Here is a 15,867-nt window from a genome sequence, read left to right as displayed (position 1 = left end):
TTGGACACTTCCAGGGATCCAGGGGCAGCCACAGCTTCTCTGGGCAAGCTCTGATCTCTGCCCAGGTGAGCAGGGACAGGAGCCGAGGGAACGGCTGGAGCTGGGCCAGGGCAGGGCTGGGCTGGAGATCAGCAAAAGCTTCTTCCCCCACAGGGGGCTGGGGCACTGCCCAGGCTCCCCAGGGAATGGGCACGGCCCCGAGGCTGCCGCAGCTCCAGGAGCCTTTGGCCAGCGCTGCCAGGGATGCACAGGCTGCGATTGTTGGGGTGTCTGTGCAGGGCCGGGGGCTGGACTCCATGATCCCAATGGGTCCCAGATCCCAGCTGAGCCCCTTGTGCAACTCTCACCCTTTGGCTCAGCCTTTGTGTCCCCTGGAGGCGCTGGCAGAGCTGATGGGGTGGGGCAGGAGCGGGGCAGCCCCAGCGTTCCCCTGGCAGTGACACCACAGCCGGGGCAGCAGCCCCAGCGTTCCCCTGGCAGTGACACCACAGCCGGGGCAGCCCCAGCGTTCCCCTGGCAGTGACACCACAGCCGGGGCAGCCCCAGCGTTCCCCTGGCAGTGACACCACAGCTGGGGCAGCCCCAGCGTTCCCTCCCTGGAGATGCTCCAAGGGAAGCGTCCAGAGCCGCGTCCAGTCAGCGGAACTGAGCGGCCACTGAGCACCCCAGGCCTGGGCTGCTGTGGATTCCTCTGCAGACAGCTCGGGGAAGGTCCCCTTGGCCACCCCCACAGTGCCACAGACAAGTGTCACACACAGTTACAGAGCTCTGCCCAGAGCTGACAGGGGGATAATTATAAAAAAAAAACAACAAAAAAATCACCACGAAAAAGAGAGCTCCTACCTGGCAGAGCTGTTCTACCCTTCAGTTGAGAAACCTGCATGCACACAAGACCTGGGGATGCAAAAAATGAGGCTTCATAGGCACATTTGCAGGAAAAACGGGTTTAGGACAGGCTATCAGCAGAACTGTTTTCAGCTGGGTGAAAAAGGCCCCTTTGGTAGCTGCAGGGCCATTGAAAATGCAGACCCTCAGGCCATGGAGGAGAAAAGGGCTCTGAATTCCCCTCCCCTGACACACAAACCCTGCTCCCAGGCTGCTCCCCAAACAGGATTCTACTGGAGGACTGTGCAAAGCTGAGAGTTGGCTCTGGCTTCTCTATGTTCCATGTCCTAAAGCTGCCTGGGAGAAGAAATTTAGGGTCAACTCCACTGGCACAATCCCTCCTGGCGCAGGGCACAGCCCCAGGAAGGTCTTTGCTCCTCCCTCAGCCCTCCCTGAGGAGGCTGGCAGGGCTTGCAGGTTTCTGGCATTTGTCCTTGCTGCCCCTCACATCCCACTGCCCCACAAAGAGCCCCGAGCCACCCGTGAGGGACAGGCCCTGCTGTGCCAGGCCTGGGCTCAGGGATTGGCCTTTCTGCTTCCTCCAACCCAGCCAGGGCTGGCTCAGCATTGCAGTTCCCTGTGCTGTGCCCCAAGCTCGCTCGGGCCCTGCTGGAAAGGGACCTGAGGTACCTCGATCCCCTCGGGCAGTGCATGGGAGAAAACAACAAACTTCTCAGGAGGATGGGAAACAAACTTTTACTTGCAAACTTTAGAGAATGAGGCACTTAAGAAATCTTAAAGAAAGATGGAATTACAGTGAATCACTTCACAAAACACTGACTGAACAAACACTAACCCATCAAAATTGTCCAGATTTGGAGAAGAGGAAGTCAGGAGAAGAGAGAGAGGGACAGAGATCCACAGTCAGCCTTGGATCCAGTGCCATCTCAGCTGCTGTGAGCTCCAGGGCCGTGGCACATGTCAGTGTCACACCCGTGTCACAGCCTCACCTGCTCTGCTCCCTCTCCCAGCTGGGGTTTTTGGGGTGCCAGGGGCTTGGCAGCCACTTTGGGGCTGGAGCAGAGGCTGCAGTGGCTGGGCTGGGGCAGTGACTGCCCCACCTAGGCAGAACTTGCTCTGCCCCCCAAACACACCCTGGAGATGTCTGGGGCTGTTCATCATTTCTCTGCTCTCCAGCACCGAGGCAACGCACTCTGGCTACAGCTCTGAGCTCGTGCCCATGGCAACCAGCCCTGGCAATGGGGCTCCATGGAGCTGCTCTCAGGAACACCCCAAGAGCTGGGGAGTGCCCCAAAACCACCTCAGAAATGTGAGATACCCAAAATCTCTTCAGGAATGTGGAATATCCAAAACCTCACTCAGTAATGGACACACCCTCCCTTCATCATCCCCAAAATTTGGCTGTCTCATTGCACACCCAACCCCATATCCCCAGTCTCAACCCATCCCATCACTGCTGGACATCAGGACCCCCTTCCCAAGCCCTATTTCCCCCATTTCACACCTCCCAAACTCCATCCCAACCATCCTGCCCCACCCAATGCCCATCTCACCCCTCCTGATTTACATCCCACTTCACCCAGTCCCCTTCCAACCCCATTCCACCTGATGCCTTCAGAAGGCTGACCTAGAACAGAGCCCAGACAGAGTTAAGAATAAAGTTTATTAAAAGGCCTTCAAGGACAGACCTTGGGCAGTACAAGAGCCTGGAAAGGGCTACACCCAAAATGGAGCAAAAAATAGTCAAAAAAACCACCAAAACCAACTCATCACGAGGTCTCACATTTTTAGAAGTTCAGGTCCATCTGCATATTTGGGTTCATTGTCCAGTTACAGCTTCAGATGATGAAGTCCCATCCTTCTTGTTTTCTCTCTTCAGTCCAACCCTTGTTTAAACTTTTGGGCCTGAAACTTGTGATAATTGTCCTTGGTATCAAGCTAGAAAAGGAATTGTTTTGTCTACCTACTCTGTGAAGAGAGCTCACAAACACTTAACAGGAAGTTCAAAAATAAAAACCTAGGCAGCACAGAATATGAAAGATATGAAAGCTAAAACTTGAGGCATCACACTCTGAGGGGCTGTGGACTCCAATAGTTTTGAGTGTGACTGTGCAGTTTTCAGTGGCATTGAGTGGTTTTGAGATCACAGTTCAAACTCTCGTTGCTTTGAGTGCCAAAAAATGGAGAAAACTCCACCAAATAGCTCCACAACACCCAAGCATTTCCATGAATACCAGATAACCTTGAAGCACTAGTAAAATGTGAGGCTCTAGATGCCTTTGATGAATTTGTAGACTTTTACCTAAATTTTCTCTGTTTTAAAGGGATGAAGATGAATCAAAAGATAATCAGAACAAAATAAAATGACCACCAGCTCAGTGTGTTCCCAATGCAGATCACTGGGAACGTGGGTCATCAGGGCTCCGCGCAGGACCGCGTGGGTCCTCTGATGGGGGATGGAGCTGGAGCAGTGCACAAAGCTCTTCCTGCACTTGGGGCACTCGCAGGGCTTCCCTTACCGGTGCCTCCGTTGGTGTCGGGTCAAGGTAGAGCTCTGGGTGAAGCTCTTCCCACACTGGGGACACTCGTAGGGCCTCTCCCCAGTGTGGATGCGCCGGTGCCTGATGAGGTTGGAGTTTTGCTTGAAGCCCTTCCTGCAGTCAGGGCAGCGGAAGGGCCTCTCATCCGTGTGAAACCGCTGGTGCTGGAGGAGATGGGAGCTGGTCTGAAACCTCTTTCCACACTTGGGACACTCATAGGGCCTCTCCCCAGTGTGAATCATCTGGTGGATGGTCAGTTTTGATCTCTGGTTGAAGGTCATCCCACATTCCCCACATTCATAGGGCCGTTGCCCAGTGTGAGTCCTCTGGTGGAAGATCAGGCTGGAGCTCCAGGTGAAGCTCTTCCCACATTCCCCACACTCGTAGGGCCTCTCCCCAGTGTGGATGCGCCGGTGGGTGATGAGGGTGGAGTTGTACTTGAAGCCCTCTCCACAGTCAGGGCAGCGGAAGGGCCTCTCATCCGTGTGAATCCGCTGGTGCACGAGGAGATGGGAGCTGATCCGAAACCTCTTCCCACACTCAGGACACTCGTAGGGCCTCTCCCCAGTGTGGATGCGCCGGTGGACGATTAGTTCAGAGCTGAAGCTGAAGCCCTTCCCACATTCCCCACACTCGTAGGGCCATTCCCCAGTGTGGATCATCTGGTGGCAGATCAGTTTGGTGCTCTGGCTGAAGCTCTTCCCACACTCCAAGCACTTGTAGGGCTTCTCCCCATCCTGAAGCTGCTCATGGACCACCAGCTCAGAGCCCTGGCTGGATCTCTGGCCGCCTTCCCAGCACAGGGTGGGTCTTTCCTCCTCAGAGCACCCTGGGATGGGTGAGGAACTGCTCCTCCTGTGGGATCTCTGAAGCTTTTCCTTACTGTTGGATTCCTGCACTGTAGAGCCGCTCAAAACGGCCTCTTCCACGAGGTTCTGATGTGGGGATTTGTCCTCCCTGGTCTCCATCCTCAGCTCCTTGTCTGGGGGAGGAAGGACAAGGAGAGGATGGGATTTGCCTCCGTGCCAGAGGGAAGGGGAAGGAGATCCCCCCAGTGCGTCCCCGTCAGGACGGCGTCGGCAGCGGGGTTGTCCTGCAGCCGGGGGCCAGGCTGGGCTGGGAGATGGAGCAGGAGAGAGGGGGAAAGGGACACTGACTTCCTCCTCACCTGCCTGGGTGTCCTGGGGTATCTTCCTCTTCCTCACAGCCTTCCTCTCCATCTGGACAAGGTTTGGGAATGGGAAATCCTGGTTTGGGGAAAAATACAATTCATGAGCACATTGGATTAGGGGGTTCCTCCTGCCCACGTCCATCTCTAGAAATTCCAAGCTATCCATAAAAACCTCCCAAACACCAAGATTCAGCCGTGAAAATTCCTCCCAGGAGTTCCCCATCTCTGGTCTCTCCCCTTTGGTGTTCAGGGGTTCCCCCCTGTCCCAGCTGCTGGGGGTCACGCTTGTATTGGTGTTCCTCTGTCTACTCAATCCCTGTCCTCCCCAGGCTGCTGGGAGTGCCAGGAATCTGAAAAGTTCCCCTCATTTCCATCTCCCCACTTAGGAATGCTGGGACCCCCCAGTGTCGCCCCAAGGGGCATTTTCTGCTCAGCTTTGCAGTCCTTAATTCTTAAATATCCCCCCCAAAAAAATCCAACCCAGGGACCCCCCAGGAGATCTGGGCTGAGCTCCCCCTCTCGGGGCACCTGTGGGATGGGGGGTGATGATCCCACAGGTGGGGGACTGTGAATTCAGGGAGTTCTTGACCTCTTGGTTCCTTCTCCTTTCCCTGATCCTCCTTTGTCCCTCCTCTTCCTGTTGAAGTGCATTTAAAAAATTATGGTATGTCCCAGGGGAAGAACTCACCCTTGGTGTTGTATAAGGTCAGTCCCTACCTAACCTCCCTTTTCTTTTCCCTATCCCATTGGCTGTAACCCCCCCTGTATCCCCTGGCCACCCCCTCCCCCAAGTTAAAGAGAGCACCCGAGGAATCTCAGCCTCTTTCTTGTCCCAGGCGATCCACATACAATGAACCCAGGACCACGTCTTGTAAGTCTGAGCCTTCTTTGTCTAAAATACCTTAGGTCCATGTTGGATATATTTTGAGACCCCTTCCCGCCCGTGTTCTGTGAAGGGCGAACACATCCCCATGGGGGACAAGAATGAAGGGGTTTGTGGAGTATTTACAACATCTTCCTCCCTCTCCTCCCCTTCCACCCCTCCTCCTCCTCCTCCCTAACGCCAGCGCCTTCTACTACTTCCATCCCTTCACTCTCCTTCATCCCTCCTCTTCCATCCCTCCTCCTCCTCCCCCAGGAGCAGTGACACCCTCGGTGCCCCGTTCCCAAACCCCTCACAGCCCACGGCAGGAGCGGGGATGGAGCCGGGACAGGTCGGGATGGGCAGCGCGGGGCTCTCCGCTGCTCCCACCCGCTGGGGACGGGGGGAACCCGGCCCGGGGAAAAGGAGAGGGAAACTGGGAAAATTGGGGGCTGCAGATCCAACCTGGGGCTGGCTGGGGACCCTGGCTGGGGACTGCCAGCCCTTGGGGCTCCTCTGGGGAGATGCGGGAGGGGGGAACACAGAGAGGGCTGGGGGATCCCAGGAGTGGCAGCACTGGCAGGGACTGGTTTGTACTGGGATCATACTGGCAGTGGCTGAGATTCTACTGAGGGTGTACTGACATCATACTGGGATCATACTGGGATGATACTGGCAGTGAGTAGGAGCCTGCAGGGGGCAACTGAGACCACGTTGTGAGGAACTGGGAATATGCCCTGCGCTCCCCAGAACCCCGGGATCGCCCCCCATAGGTCCCATAAGTCTCCTCCAAACCCTCCAGGATCCCCGAGTGCCCCCTCAGCGCCCGTTCGGGACCCCCCAAAGTGTCCCTGGATCCCTGAATGCTCCCGACCCCACAGATTCCCCTTCCAGCCACTGCTGGGAATTCATCTCCCATCATCCCTCAACACAGTTCCGCGCCCAAACCTCCTGCCGTGCCCCGCGCCCTAAAGATCCCGGTTACAGCTCCCCAGGTTCCCCCCAAGTGCTCCCGAGCCGTATACATTCGCCCCCAGCACCTGCAGCACGGCTCGGACACAAAAGTGTTCTCCAAGCACTTCCCCGCACCGCCAAACGCGCCTTCCGAGCCACTTCCGGGACTACAGCTCCCATCATGCTCCGCGGCGCCCATAGAGCGCTATTCCAGCCGGGACTCCATCTCCCGTCATGCCCCGCGCCTCACCGGAATCCATTGAGCTGCGCCTACAACTCCCGTGATGCTCCGCGGCCCCGTTAAACCGTATTATACCGGCGCCTACAACTCCCATCATCCCCCACGGCCCATAGATTCCCTGTTACAGCCCCCCAAGTGCCCGCCCGGACCCCGAAGGGCCCCCAGATTCCCCTCCCTGACCTCCAAGCACCCCCCTGGACCCCCAAGTGCTCCCCTGGGCCCCGAATTGTCCCACAGAATCTCTAAGTGCCCCTCCAAGTGCGCACCCGACTCCCCAAGTGTCCTCCAGTCCCCCAAGTTCTTTCTAAATTCCCGCCCAGACCCAAAACTGCCCCAAATGTTCCCCAGAAAAGTCTCCATGGACCCCAAAGTGGTCCCTTTTACCCTGTCTGAGAAAATGATAAAAATGATGATCAAAGGACTAAAAATGTGTGTAATTATCATAAAGAGGGAGAAATAGTGACCAATTAATTAATGAAGGGAATTGTGGTACTTTGAACCGAGGACCAATAATGTTTTTAGTTGCTAAAAATGTATCAATTCTTTCATATAAATATAAAAAATTAGGTTATAAAAATACAGAATAATATTATTATTATTAAAAATATTTTTATTAATTAATTAGATTTTAATTATAAAGAAAAATTATAAAGAGAAATGTTTTCATTGTTTTGGGATGTCAGTCCCAGGTGGGCGATGTCAGACATGCTGAGGCTCGGGGTGAGGAGCAGGTTGTCCAAACAGGGGCAGCCCACAAGGGGCTCATTCTTCTCTGTGACCAGACCTCCTCAGGAGACATTCAGCATCAGGATTGTAAAGAGTAAATCGTGACCTCCTGATCAGTACACAAAGATGTTTTACAGTTTGAACAGTAGAATGTTGTCACCGTAAGGGGCCTTCTTTGTTAATATACCTCATGTTGTGTCATGTTTGTTAAATACCAATGTTGTTGTACCAGCCTTCCTTGTTAAAATATTGGTATAAATGAAATTAGAATTTTGACAACTAGGTCCCTTGGCTTAATGGCAGTTTAATTAAAAATGAATACAATTTACTAAATTGAATACTAATGTAGTATAAAAGAATACAGTTTAGTAAAATAATACAGTTTAATAAAAAATGAAATTTATATCTATAATCTGCTAGAAATTAAGTATGATTAAAGCATAAGCAAAACCAACCAGGGTACAGAGGTTTTCCACCCTGCCTCACGTTCAAAACAAAGCACTTCAAGCTAAACTCATATACTGTATGCTTATACATATTCATTAATGTTTCCTGTAAGTTTCCTCCTATTTCCGATTTTTCTGACTTTACGTCACTTTTCTTCACGGCGCACGCCTCACTTGTTGTTAGGAGGTCTTCAGTCTTCTTCTGGTGGTCTTTTGGCAAAGGCTTCTCCTCTTCCTCATCGTCCTTTGGATAACCTTACAGGTTTGCGTGTGTGTACTAATCCTTGTGTTATGTTAGTCTACTAATTAGCCTTATGTTTACTAATCCTTAGGCCCAATGCCTAAATTTGTTCTAATTTTGGCCATTTTGGTCTTGAGACGCCATTTATCTTCTAAACTACATCCTGTACATTAATTTTGACATGTAACATCTGCAAAGGGGTACATCTGCTTTGTAACACTGATTCTTCATTGTTTCTAATTATAACAACTTTAATAACAGTTACAATTTAGTTAGCAAGAACCAATTCCATTTATTACAAATGCAAATACCCCTCATGTCCCTTTTTATTGGTTTCCATGCTAACAGCCTTGCTTTCTTCATTGCTATGGATAAACTTGTATTTTCTCAATTTCTTCTTTTGCTAACTCAATTGTTTGGCCTGCAGCCCAGTTGCTAAACCCATCCACATTCACCACTTAGTCTTCAGAGGGAAACTTGGAGCACAGTGAGAATCTCCCAGTGTGCCAGAGGGTCCCTGTGTGCCAGCTGCAGCTGGGGCCTCAGCCATCTCCTCTCTCAACAGGTTCCCCTCTGCAGCTTCACAGGAAAGGCCAAACACCTCCCTCAGGGACACGTGTATCACACATTTCACATCTCCATGCCCATACGTGATGTCCCTGTCACAGCTGCATTACCAGCTTGCTGCTGTGCAGATGCTGCCACCAGCCAAAGCAAGGCCCTGTGTCCCTGAAGGGACCCGCCCTGCTCTGTGGCCTGGACTGAAGGTGGGTCCCTCCTGCCAGGGCAGGGCCCAGCACAGCTCTTCTGTTCCAATAAAGAGATGGAGCTCTCACCCCAGTGTCTGGCTGGTACCACCAGCAAAGCCCACACAGCACCAGCCCTGGCTGAGCTCCATGTCCAGGAGCAGGCAGGGCTGACCATGGTGTGGGCAGGCAGGAGCCAGGCAGGGGCTGCTGTGACCAGCGGCAGGGCACTGAGGGGCTGGGGGAGTCTGTGTTGAGCATCCCTGGGATGAGGGCACATTTCCTTCAGTGGCATCACCTGGGCCTGAACCTCCTCCAGTGCCATGCCCAGGAAAAGAGGCAACCATCAAGAGCATCTCCTGGGACACCGCCTGACCAGCAATGTCAGCAGGCAAAACCAAGGTTTTGTTTAGCAATGACCCTTTGATGAAGTCAAAGATTTACATTAAGGCCAGACCAGTAGGACAGATGGGAGTACTTCCCTCTGGGAAGGGGCTCCTGTCACTTCACAGTCTCCATCCCCCACCAGGAACTGCAGAACTCCGGCCAGCCCCACTCTCCCTGTGGCCTTGTCCGACCTGGCGGGGAGGAGGATGAACCAGAGCCCTGTTACCTCTTCAAAAGCCAGAAGCCAAAGAAAAAGAGAAATTCCCGGGCTTAAGATTCAAAGGGTGATGTTCACAGGTTGATATCACTTTTCGATGATCAAAACTACTGTCAGTTCTCAGAAATGACCAGTTATAGGCCAGGAGAAAAAACTTCCATCAGCCTCCAGCAACCTTAACTTCTTTAGCTGTTTATCTTTTTTACTTAAATGTCAATCTATCACACACAACAGCAGTGACAGCCCCAGTGCTCCCCTCTCTGTGACACACCAGCACTGACAGCCTTGTTACTATAACGTTAAATGTTTCTGAAAATGTTTCTTAAAACCATGAAGAATGTCTGGTATTGGGGATGGTCTAGCAAGCTGAAATGTTCATGGTAACGGGAACTGGTGCTTGGGAATTCCAGAATACCCACCCAGAGATAAGATTTGTACATGTTCGTACGAGGATGAGCTAACTCTCATGAAGCAATATTGATAAAGCTAATCAAGCAATATTAATGAAGCAATATTGATAAGGTTGTTATAGTGATTACTGCTACAGCTGAAATTGTATAAATATGTGCACTTTGGACAAAGACGATGGAGCTAGATTTGGGTTGCTGATACCCCTAGTTCCCATGTGCTTCAATCAAGCACCTGCATATAATCAATCTGTGATTATGTGTGTTCCTGAACACTGACATCAGCGTCTCCCTGCACCCAGGGCAGCTCCCACCAGAGACCCTCCCCTCATTTAATTCCCAGTCCAGGAGCTACAACAGGCATGGGTGAAGTTCTGGGGGCTGGCAGGGAAATGTCACTGTAAGATCTTGCTGCACTTGGCTCTCGGCCCCTTCTCAAGAGCTTTGCCTTCAAGGGCAGGAACAGCTTTTCCTTGCTGGCAACTGGAATTCCAGACTCTTGGAGTGTGTGCCATGCAGGTCCACACAGACTGGGATCCATGGGCTGGGATTGCACAGACTGGGATTGCACAGACCGGGACCGTATGGATCAGCACCAGAGATTGGGATCACATGGACCGGGACCACATGGACTGGGATGGCTGCACCGGAACGATGCGAACCGAGGTGGTCCCATCCCGCCCAGGGCTCCCTCCCAGTTCCCTCCCAGTTCCCTCCCAGTTCTTTCCTAGTCCCTCCCTGCCTTTCCCAGTCTCGCCTGGGGGCATGGCCAAAACTGCCCGGAGTGAACGCGGTGGTCCCGGAGCGATCCCAGAGCTGATTCCGGTCCCGGTGTCGATCTCTGTCCCGGAGCTGTGGTGGTCCCAGTGTCAGTCCCAGAGCGCTCCCAGTCCCAGTCTTTGTCTCCATCTCACTCTCAGTCCCGGTCTCGGTCTCGGTCCCGGAGCGGTGCCAGTCTCAGTGCCGGTGCCAGGGCTGGTTTCAGTCCTGGTCTCAGTCTTGGCCTTGGAGCAGTTCCTGTCCCAGTGTCAGTGCTGGTCCTGGAGTGATCCTGGTGCTGACCCCAGTGCTGGCCCAGGAGTGATCCCGGTGCTGATCCCAGTGCTGGTCCTGGAGTGATCCCAGTGCTGATCCCAGTGCTGGTCCTGGAGTGATCCCGGTGCTGATCCCAGTGCTGGTCCTGGAGTGATCCCGGTGCTGATCCCAGTGCTGGTCCTGGAGTGATCCCGGTGCTGATCCCAGTGCTGCTCCAGGAGTGATCCCGGTGCTGATCCTGGTTCTGGTCTCAGTCTCGGTCTCGGAGCGCTCCTGGTGTTGATCCCAGTCCCTGTGCTGGCCTCGGTCTCAGTCTCAGAGCAGTCCCGGGGCGCTCCCGGAGCCGATTCCGGTCCCGGTGTCGATCTCAATCCCAGAGCGGTGCCGGTCCCGGTCTCAGTCCCAGTCCCGGTCTCAGTCCCGGTCCCGGAGCGGTGCCGGTCTCGGTGCCGGTGCCGGATTCAGTCCCAGTCTCAGGCCCGCTCTCGGTCTCAGTCTCAGTCTCAGTCTCGATCTCGGTCTCGCTCCCAGTCCCGGTGCCGCTCGAACCGAGCCCTTTTTGGGTGATTTTAGGTCCCTTTTGGGCGTTTCAGGCCAGGTTGGGGGATGTTGGGGCCCTTTGGGTGATTTGAGGCAAAACCAGCGTCTTTCAGGGTGGATCTTGCACCATTTGGGAGATTCAAGGGTGATTTTAGGCCATTTGGAGTGGGTTTTACACCAGTTTGGGCATTTTTATGCCCTTCTGGTTGCACTTTGGACAGCTTGGGATGATTTTAACCCCATTTGGCTGATATTGGGCCAAACCATGCGGATTTATCGCGGAGTTCAGGTAACTTTGGATGGTTTTGCTTTTCAACTTTGTTTACCGAAATTTCAGCAGATTCACTCCTTTTATTTTCCTGTTTTTTTCAACAAACTCTTCATAAAAAATGCCCCAAATGCTCTCAAAATCCTACAAAGTTCCAGAAAAAATCCACAAAATTCAACAAAAAACCCACAAAACTCCCTAAATCTTCTCAAAACCATACCAAATTCCAGAAACATCCCAGAAAATCCCCACAAATTTACACAAAATCTAAGAAAATACCTCAAAATTCTACATGTCTACTCAAAATCCCTCAGAATTCTACAAAAATTCCAACAAAATCTCCTCAATATTTTAAATAATTCAAAAAAATCCCACAAAATAGCAAAAGAATCCCACACAATTCCCTACATGTTCTGAAACCCCTGCCAAATTCCAGAGACATCCCACAAAATCTCCACAAATTTCCACAAAATTTAAGAAAAGTCCCTCATAATTCTTTGTCTCCTCAAAATCCCACAAAATTCAAAAAAATCCCACAAAATTGCAGAACTATTCTCAAAAGACCAACAAATTCCAGAAACATCCCACCAAATCTCCAGAACGTCCCACAAAATTCCAGAAAAATCCAACAAAATCCAGAAAAATCCAACGAAATTGCAGAAATCTTCTCAAAACCCTTACAACTTCAATAAACATCTCACAGAACCCTCACAAATTTCCACAAAATCAAAGAAAATACCTCAAAATCCTTCATGTCTCCTCAAAATGCCTCAAAATTCCACAAAACTCACACAAAATCTCCCCAATATCCTACAAAATTCAAAAAAAATCACACACAGTTCAGTAAATGTTCTGAATACCCCAGCAAATTCCAGAAAAATCCCACAAAATCTCCACAAATTTCCACAATATGTAAGAAAAATCCCACAAAATTCTTCAACTCTCCTCAAAATCCCACAAAATACCAGAAAATTCCACAACAGTATTAAAAAATCCCACAAAATTCCAGAAACATCCCACCAAATTGACACAAATTTCCACAAAATCTAAAAAAAATCCCTCATAATTCTTCAAGTCTCCACAAAATCCCACAAAATTCCAGAAAGATCCCACAAAATTACAGAAATCTTCACAAAAGGACACAAAATTCCAGAAACATCCCTGAAAATCTAAATAAATTTCCACAAAATCTAAGAAAAATCCCTCAAAATTCTTCATTTCTCATCAAAATCCCTCAAAATTCCACAAAACTCCCACAAAACCTCCTCAATATCCTACAAAATTCAAGAAAAATCCCACCAATTTGCAGAAAAATCCCACACAATTCATTAAATGTTCTGAAAACCCCAGCAAATTCCAGAAACATCCCATCAAATCTCCACAAAATTCCACAAAATCTAAGAAAAATCCCTCACAATTCTTCACGTCTCCACAAAAAAATCACAAAATTCATGAAAAATTCCACAAAATTGCAAAAATCTTCTCAAAAGCCCAACAAATTCCGGAAACATCCCAGAAAATCCCACCAAATTACCACAAAATTTTAAAGATACCTCAAAATTCTACTTGTCTTGTCAAAAATCCCTCAAAATTCCACAAAACTCCCACAAAATCTCCCCAATATCCTGCAAAATTCAAGAAAAAACCCACAAAATTGCAGAAAAATTCCACACGATTCATTAAATGTTCTGAACAGTCCAGCAAATTCCAGAAACATCTCACAAAATCTCCACAAAATACCACAAAAACTAAGAAAAATCCCTCAAACTTCTTCAACTCTCCTCAATAACCAACAAAATTCAAGAAAAATATCACCGACTTGCAGAAAAATCCCATGCTATTCCCTAAATCTTCTCAAAACACCACTAAATTCAAGGAAAAGCCCACCAAAACACCACAAAATCTAAGAAAAATCCCACAAAATTCTTCAAGTCTCCACAAAATCCCACAAAATTCAAGAAACATCCCACAAAATTGCAGAAATCTTCTCAAAAGCGCAACAAATTCCAGAAACATCCCAGAAAATACCCACAAATCTCCACAAAATCTAAGAAAATACCTCAAAATTCCTCATGTCTCCTCAAATTCCCTCAAAATTCCACAAAACACCCACAAAATCTCCCCAATATCCTATAAAATCCAAGAAAAATCCCACACAATTCATTAAATGTTCTGAAAACCCCAGGAAATTCCAGGAACATCCTACCAAATCTCCACAAAATTCCACAAAATCTAAGAAAATACCCTCATAATTCTTGAAGTCTCCACAAAATCCCACCAAATTCAAGGAAAATCCCAAAAAATTGCAGAAAAATCTCATACAATTCCCTTAAAGTTCTCAAAACCCTCCCAATTTCCAGAAGCATCCCACCAAATCTGAAAAAAAATTTCTACAAAATTCCAGAAAAATCCCTCATAATTCTTCAAGTCTCCACAAAATTCAAGAAAAATCCCACAAAATTGCAGAAATCTTCTCAAAAGTGCAACCAATTCCAGAAACATCCCAGAAAATCCCCACAAATTTCCACAAAATCTAAGGAAATACCTCAAAATTCCTCATGTCTCCTCAAATTCCCACAAAATTCCACAAAACACCCACAAAATCTCCACAATATCCTACAAAATCCAAGAAAAATCCCACAAACTTGCAGAAAAATCCCATACAATTACATTAATGTTCTGAAAAATCCCACAAAATACCAGAAACATCCCACAAAATCTCAGAAAAAACCCCCAAAAAATCTAAGAAAAATCCCTCAAAATTCTTCATGTCTCCACAAAATTTTACAAGATTCCATAAAAAACTCCAACAAAATTGCAGAAAGCTTCTCAAAACCCTTCCCAATTCCAGAAACATCACAGAAAATCTAAACAAATTTCCACAGAATTTGAGAAAATAGGTCAAAATCCTTCATGTCTCCTAAAAATCCCTCAAAATTCCAGAAAACTACCACAAAATCCCATCAATGTCCTTCAAAATTCAAGAAAAATCCCAAAAATTGCAGAAAAATCCCATACAATTCCATAAATGTTCTCAAAACCCCAGAAAAATCCAGAAACATCCTACCAAATCACCACAAATATACCACAAAATCTAAGAAAAATCCCTCATAATTCTTCAAGTCTCCACAAAATCCCACAAAATTGCAGAAAAAGTCCAACAAAATTGCAGAAAGCTTCTCAAAACCTCACCAAATTCCAATCACATCCCACCAAATCCCCAGAAATTTCCACAAAACCTAAGAAAATATCGCAAAATCCTTTTTGTCTGCTCAAAATCCCTCAAAATTCTACAAAACTCCCTCAAAATCTCCCCAGTATCCGGCAATATTCAAGAAAAATCCCACACATTTCATTAAATGTTCTGAAAACCCCAGCAAATTCCAGAAACATCCCACAAAATCCCCACAAATTTCCACAAAATCTAAGAGAAATCCCTCACAATTCTTCATGTCTCCTCAAAATCCCACAAAATACCAGAAAATTCCAACAACAGTACAAAAAAATCCCACCAAATTCCAGAAATATCCCAACAAATGGCCACAAATTTCCACAAAATATCAGAAAAATCCCTCACAATTCTTCAAGTCTCCTCAAAATCCCTCAACATTCCAGGAAAAAATCTCACAAAATTCACTAAATCTTCCCAAAACCCTACCAAATTCCAGAAACATCCCACCAAAGCTCCACAAAATTCCAAAGAAGCTAAGAAAAATCCCTCCCAATTTTTCAAGTCTCCACAAAATCCCGCAGAATTGCAGAAAAATCCCACAAAATTGCAGAAATCCTCTCAAAACCCCAAGAAATTCCAGTCACATCGCACAAAACCCCCACAAATTTCCACAAAACCCAAGAAACTACCTCAAAATGCTTCAATTCTCCTCAAAATCCCTCAAAATTCCCACAAAATCTCCTCAATATCCTGCAAAATTCAAGAAAAATCCCCAAAAATTGCAGAAAAATCCCACACGTTTCCCTAAATGTTTTGAAATCACTACCAAATTCCAGAAACATCCCACAAATTCTCCACAAATTTCCAAAACAGCTAAGAAAAATCCTTCTCAATTTTTCAAGTCTCCACAAAATCCCGGAGAATTGCAGAAAAATCCCACAAAATTGCAGAAATCTTCCCAAAACCCTACCAAATTCCAGAAACATCCCACCAAATCGCCACGAATTTCCAAAAAATCTAAGATAAATCCCACAAAATTCTTCAAGTGTCCTCAAAATCCCACAACAT

General features: G+C 48.4%; 1 protein-coding gene across 1 annotated transcript; it reads right to left on the bottom strand.

Moving 5' to 3' along the window:
* Positions 1–3,218: 3,218 nt before the first annotated feature.
* LOC131586338 (zinc finger protein 239-like) lies at positions 3,219–9,817 on the bottom strand. Its single transcript, XM_058853161.1, has 2 exons — positions 9,797–9,817; positions 3,219–4,168 (listed from the first exon to the last, which is right to left on the bottom strand). The coding sequence occupies exons 1-2, from the start codon at positions 9,815–9,817 to the stop codon at positions 3,362–3,364; spliced, it is 828 nt and encodes a 275-aa protein (XP_058709144.1). The 3' UTR covers positions 3,219–3,361.
* Between the last annotated feature and the right edge of the window lie 6,050 nt (positions 9,818–15,867).

This window comes from Poecile atricapillus, chromosome 19, assembly GCF_030490865.1.
Source record: "Poecile atricapillus isolate bPoeAtr1 chromosome 19, bPoeAtr1.hap1, whole genome shotgun sequence".
Taxonomy (NCBI): Eukaryota; Metazoa; Chordata; class Aves; order Passeriformes; family Paridae; genus Poecile; species Poecile atricapillus.
Note: the sequence above shows the minus strand (reverse complement) of the source record. Positions and strands in the feature narration are given on the sequence as shown.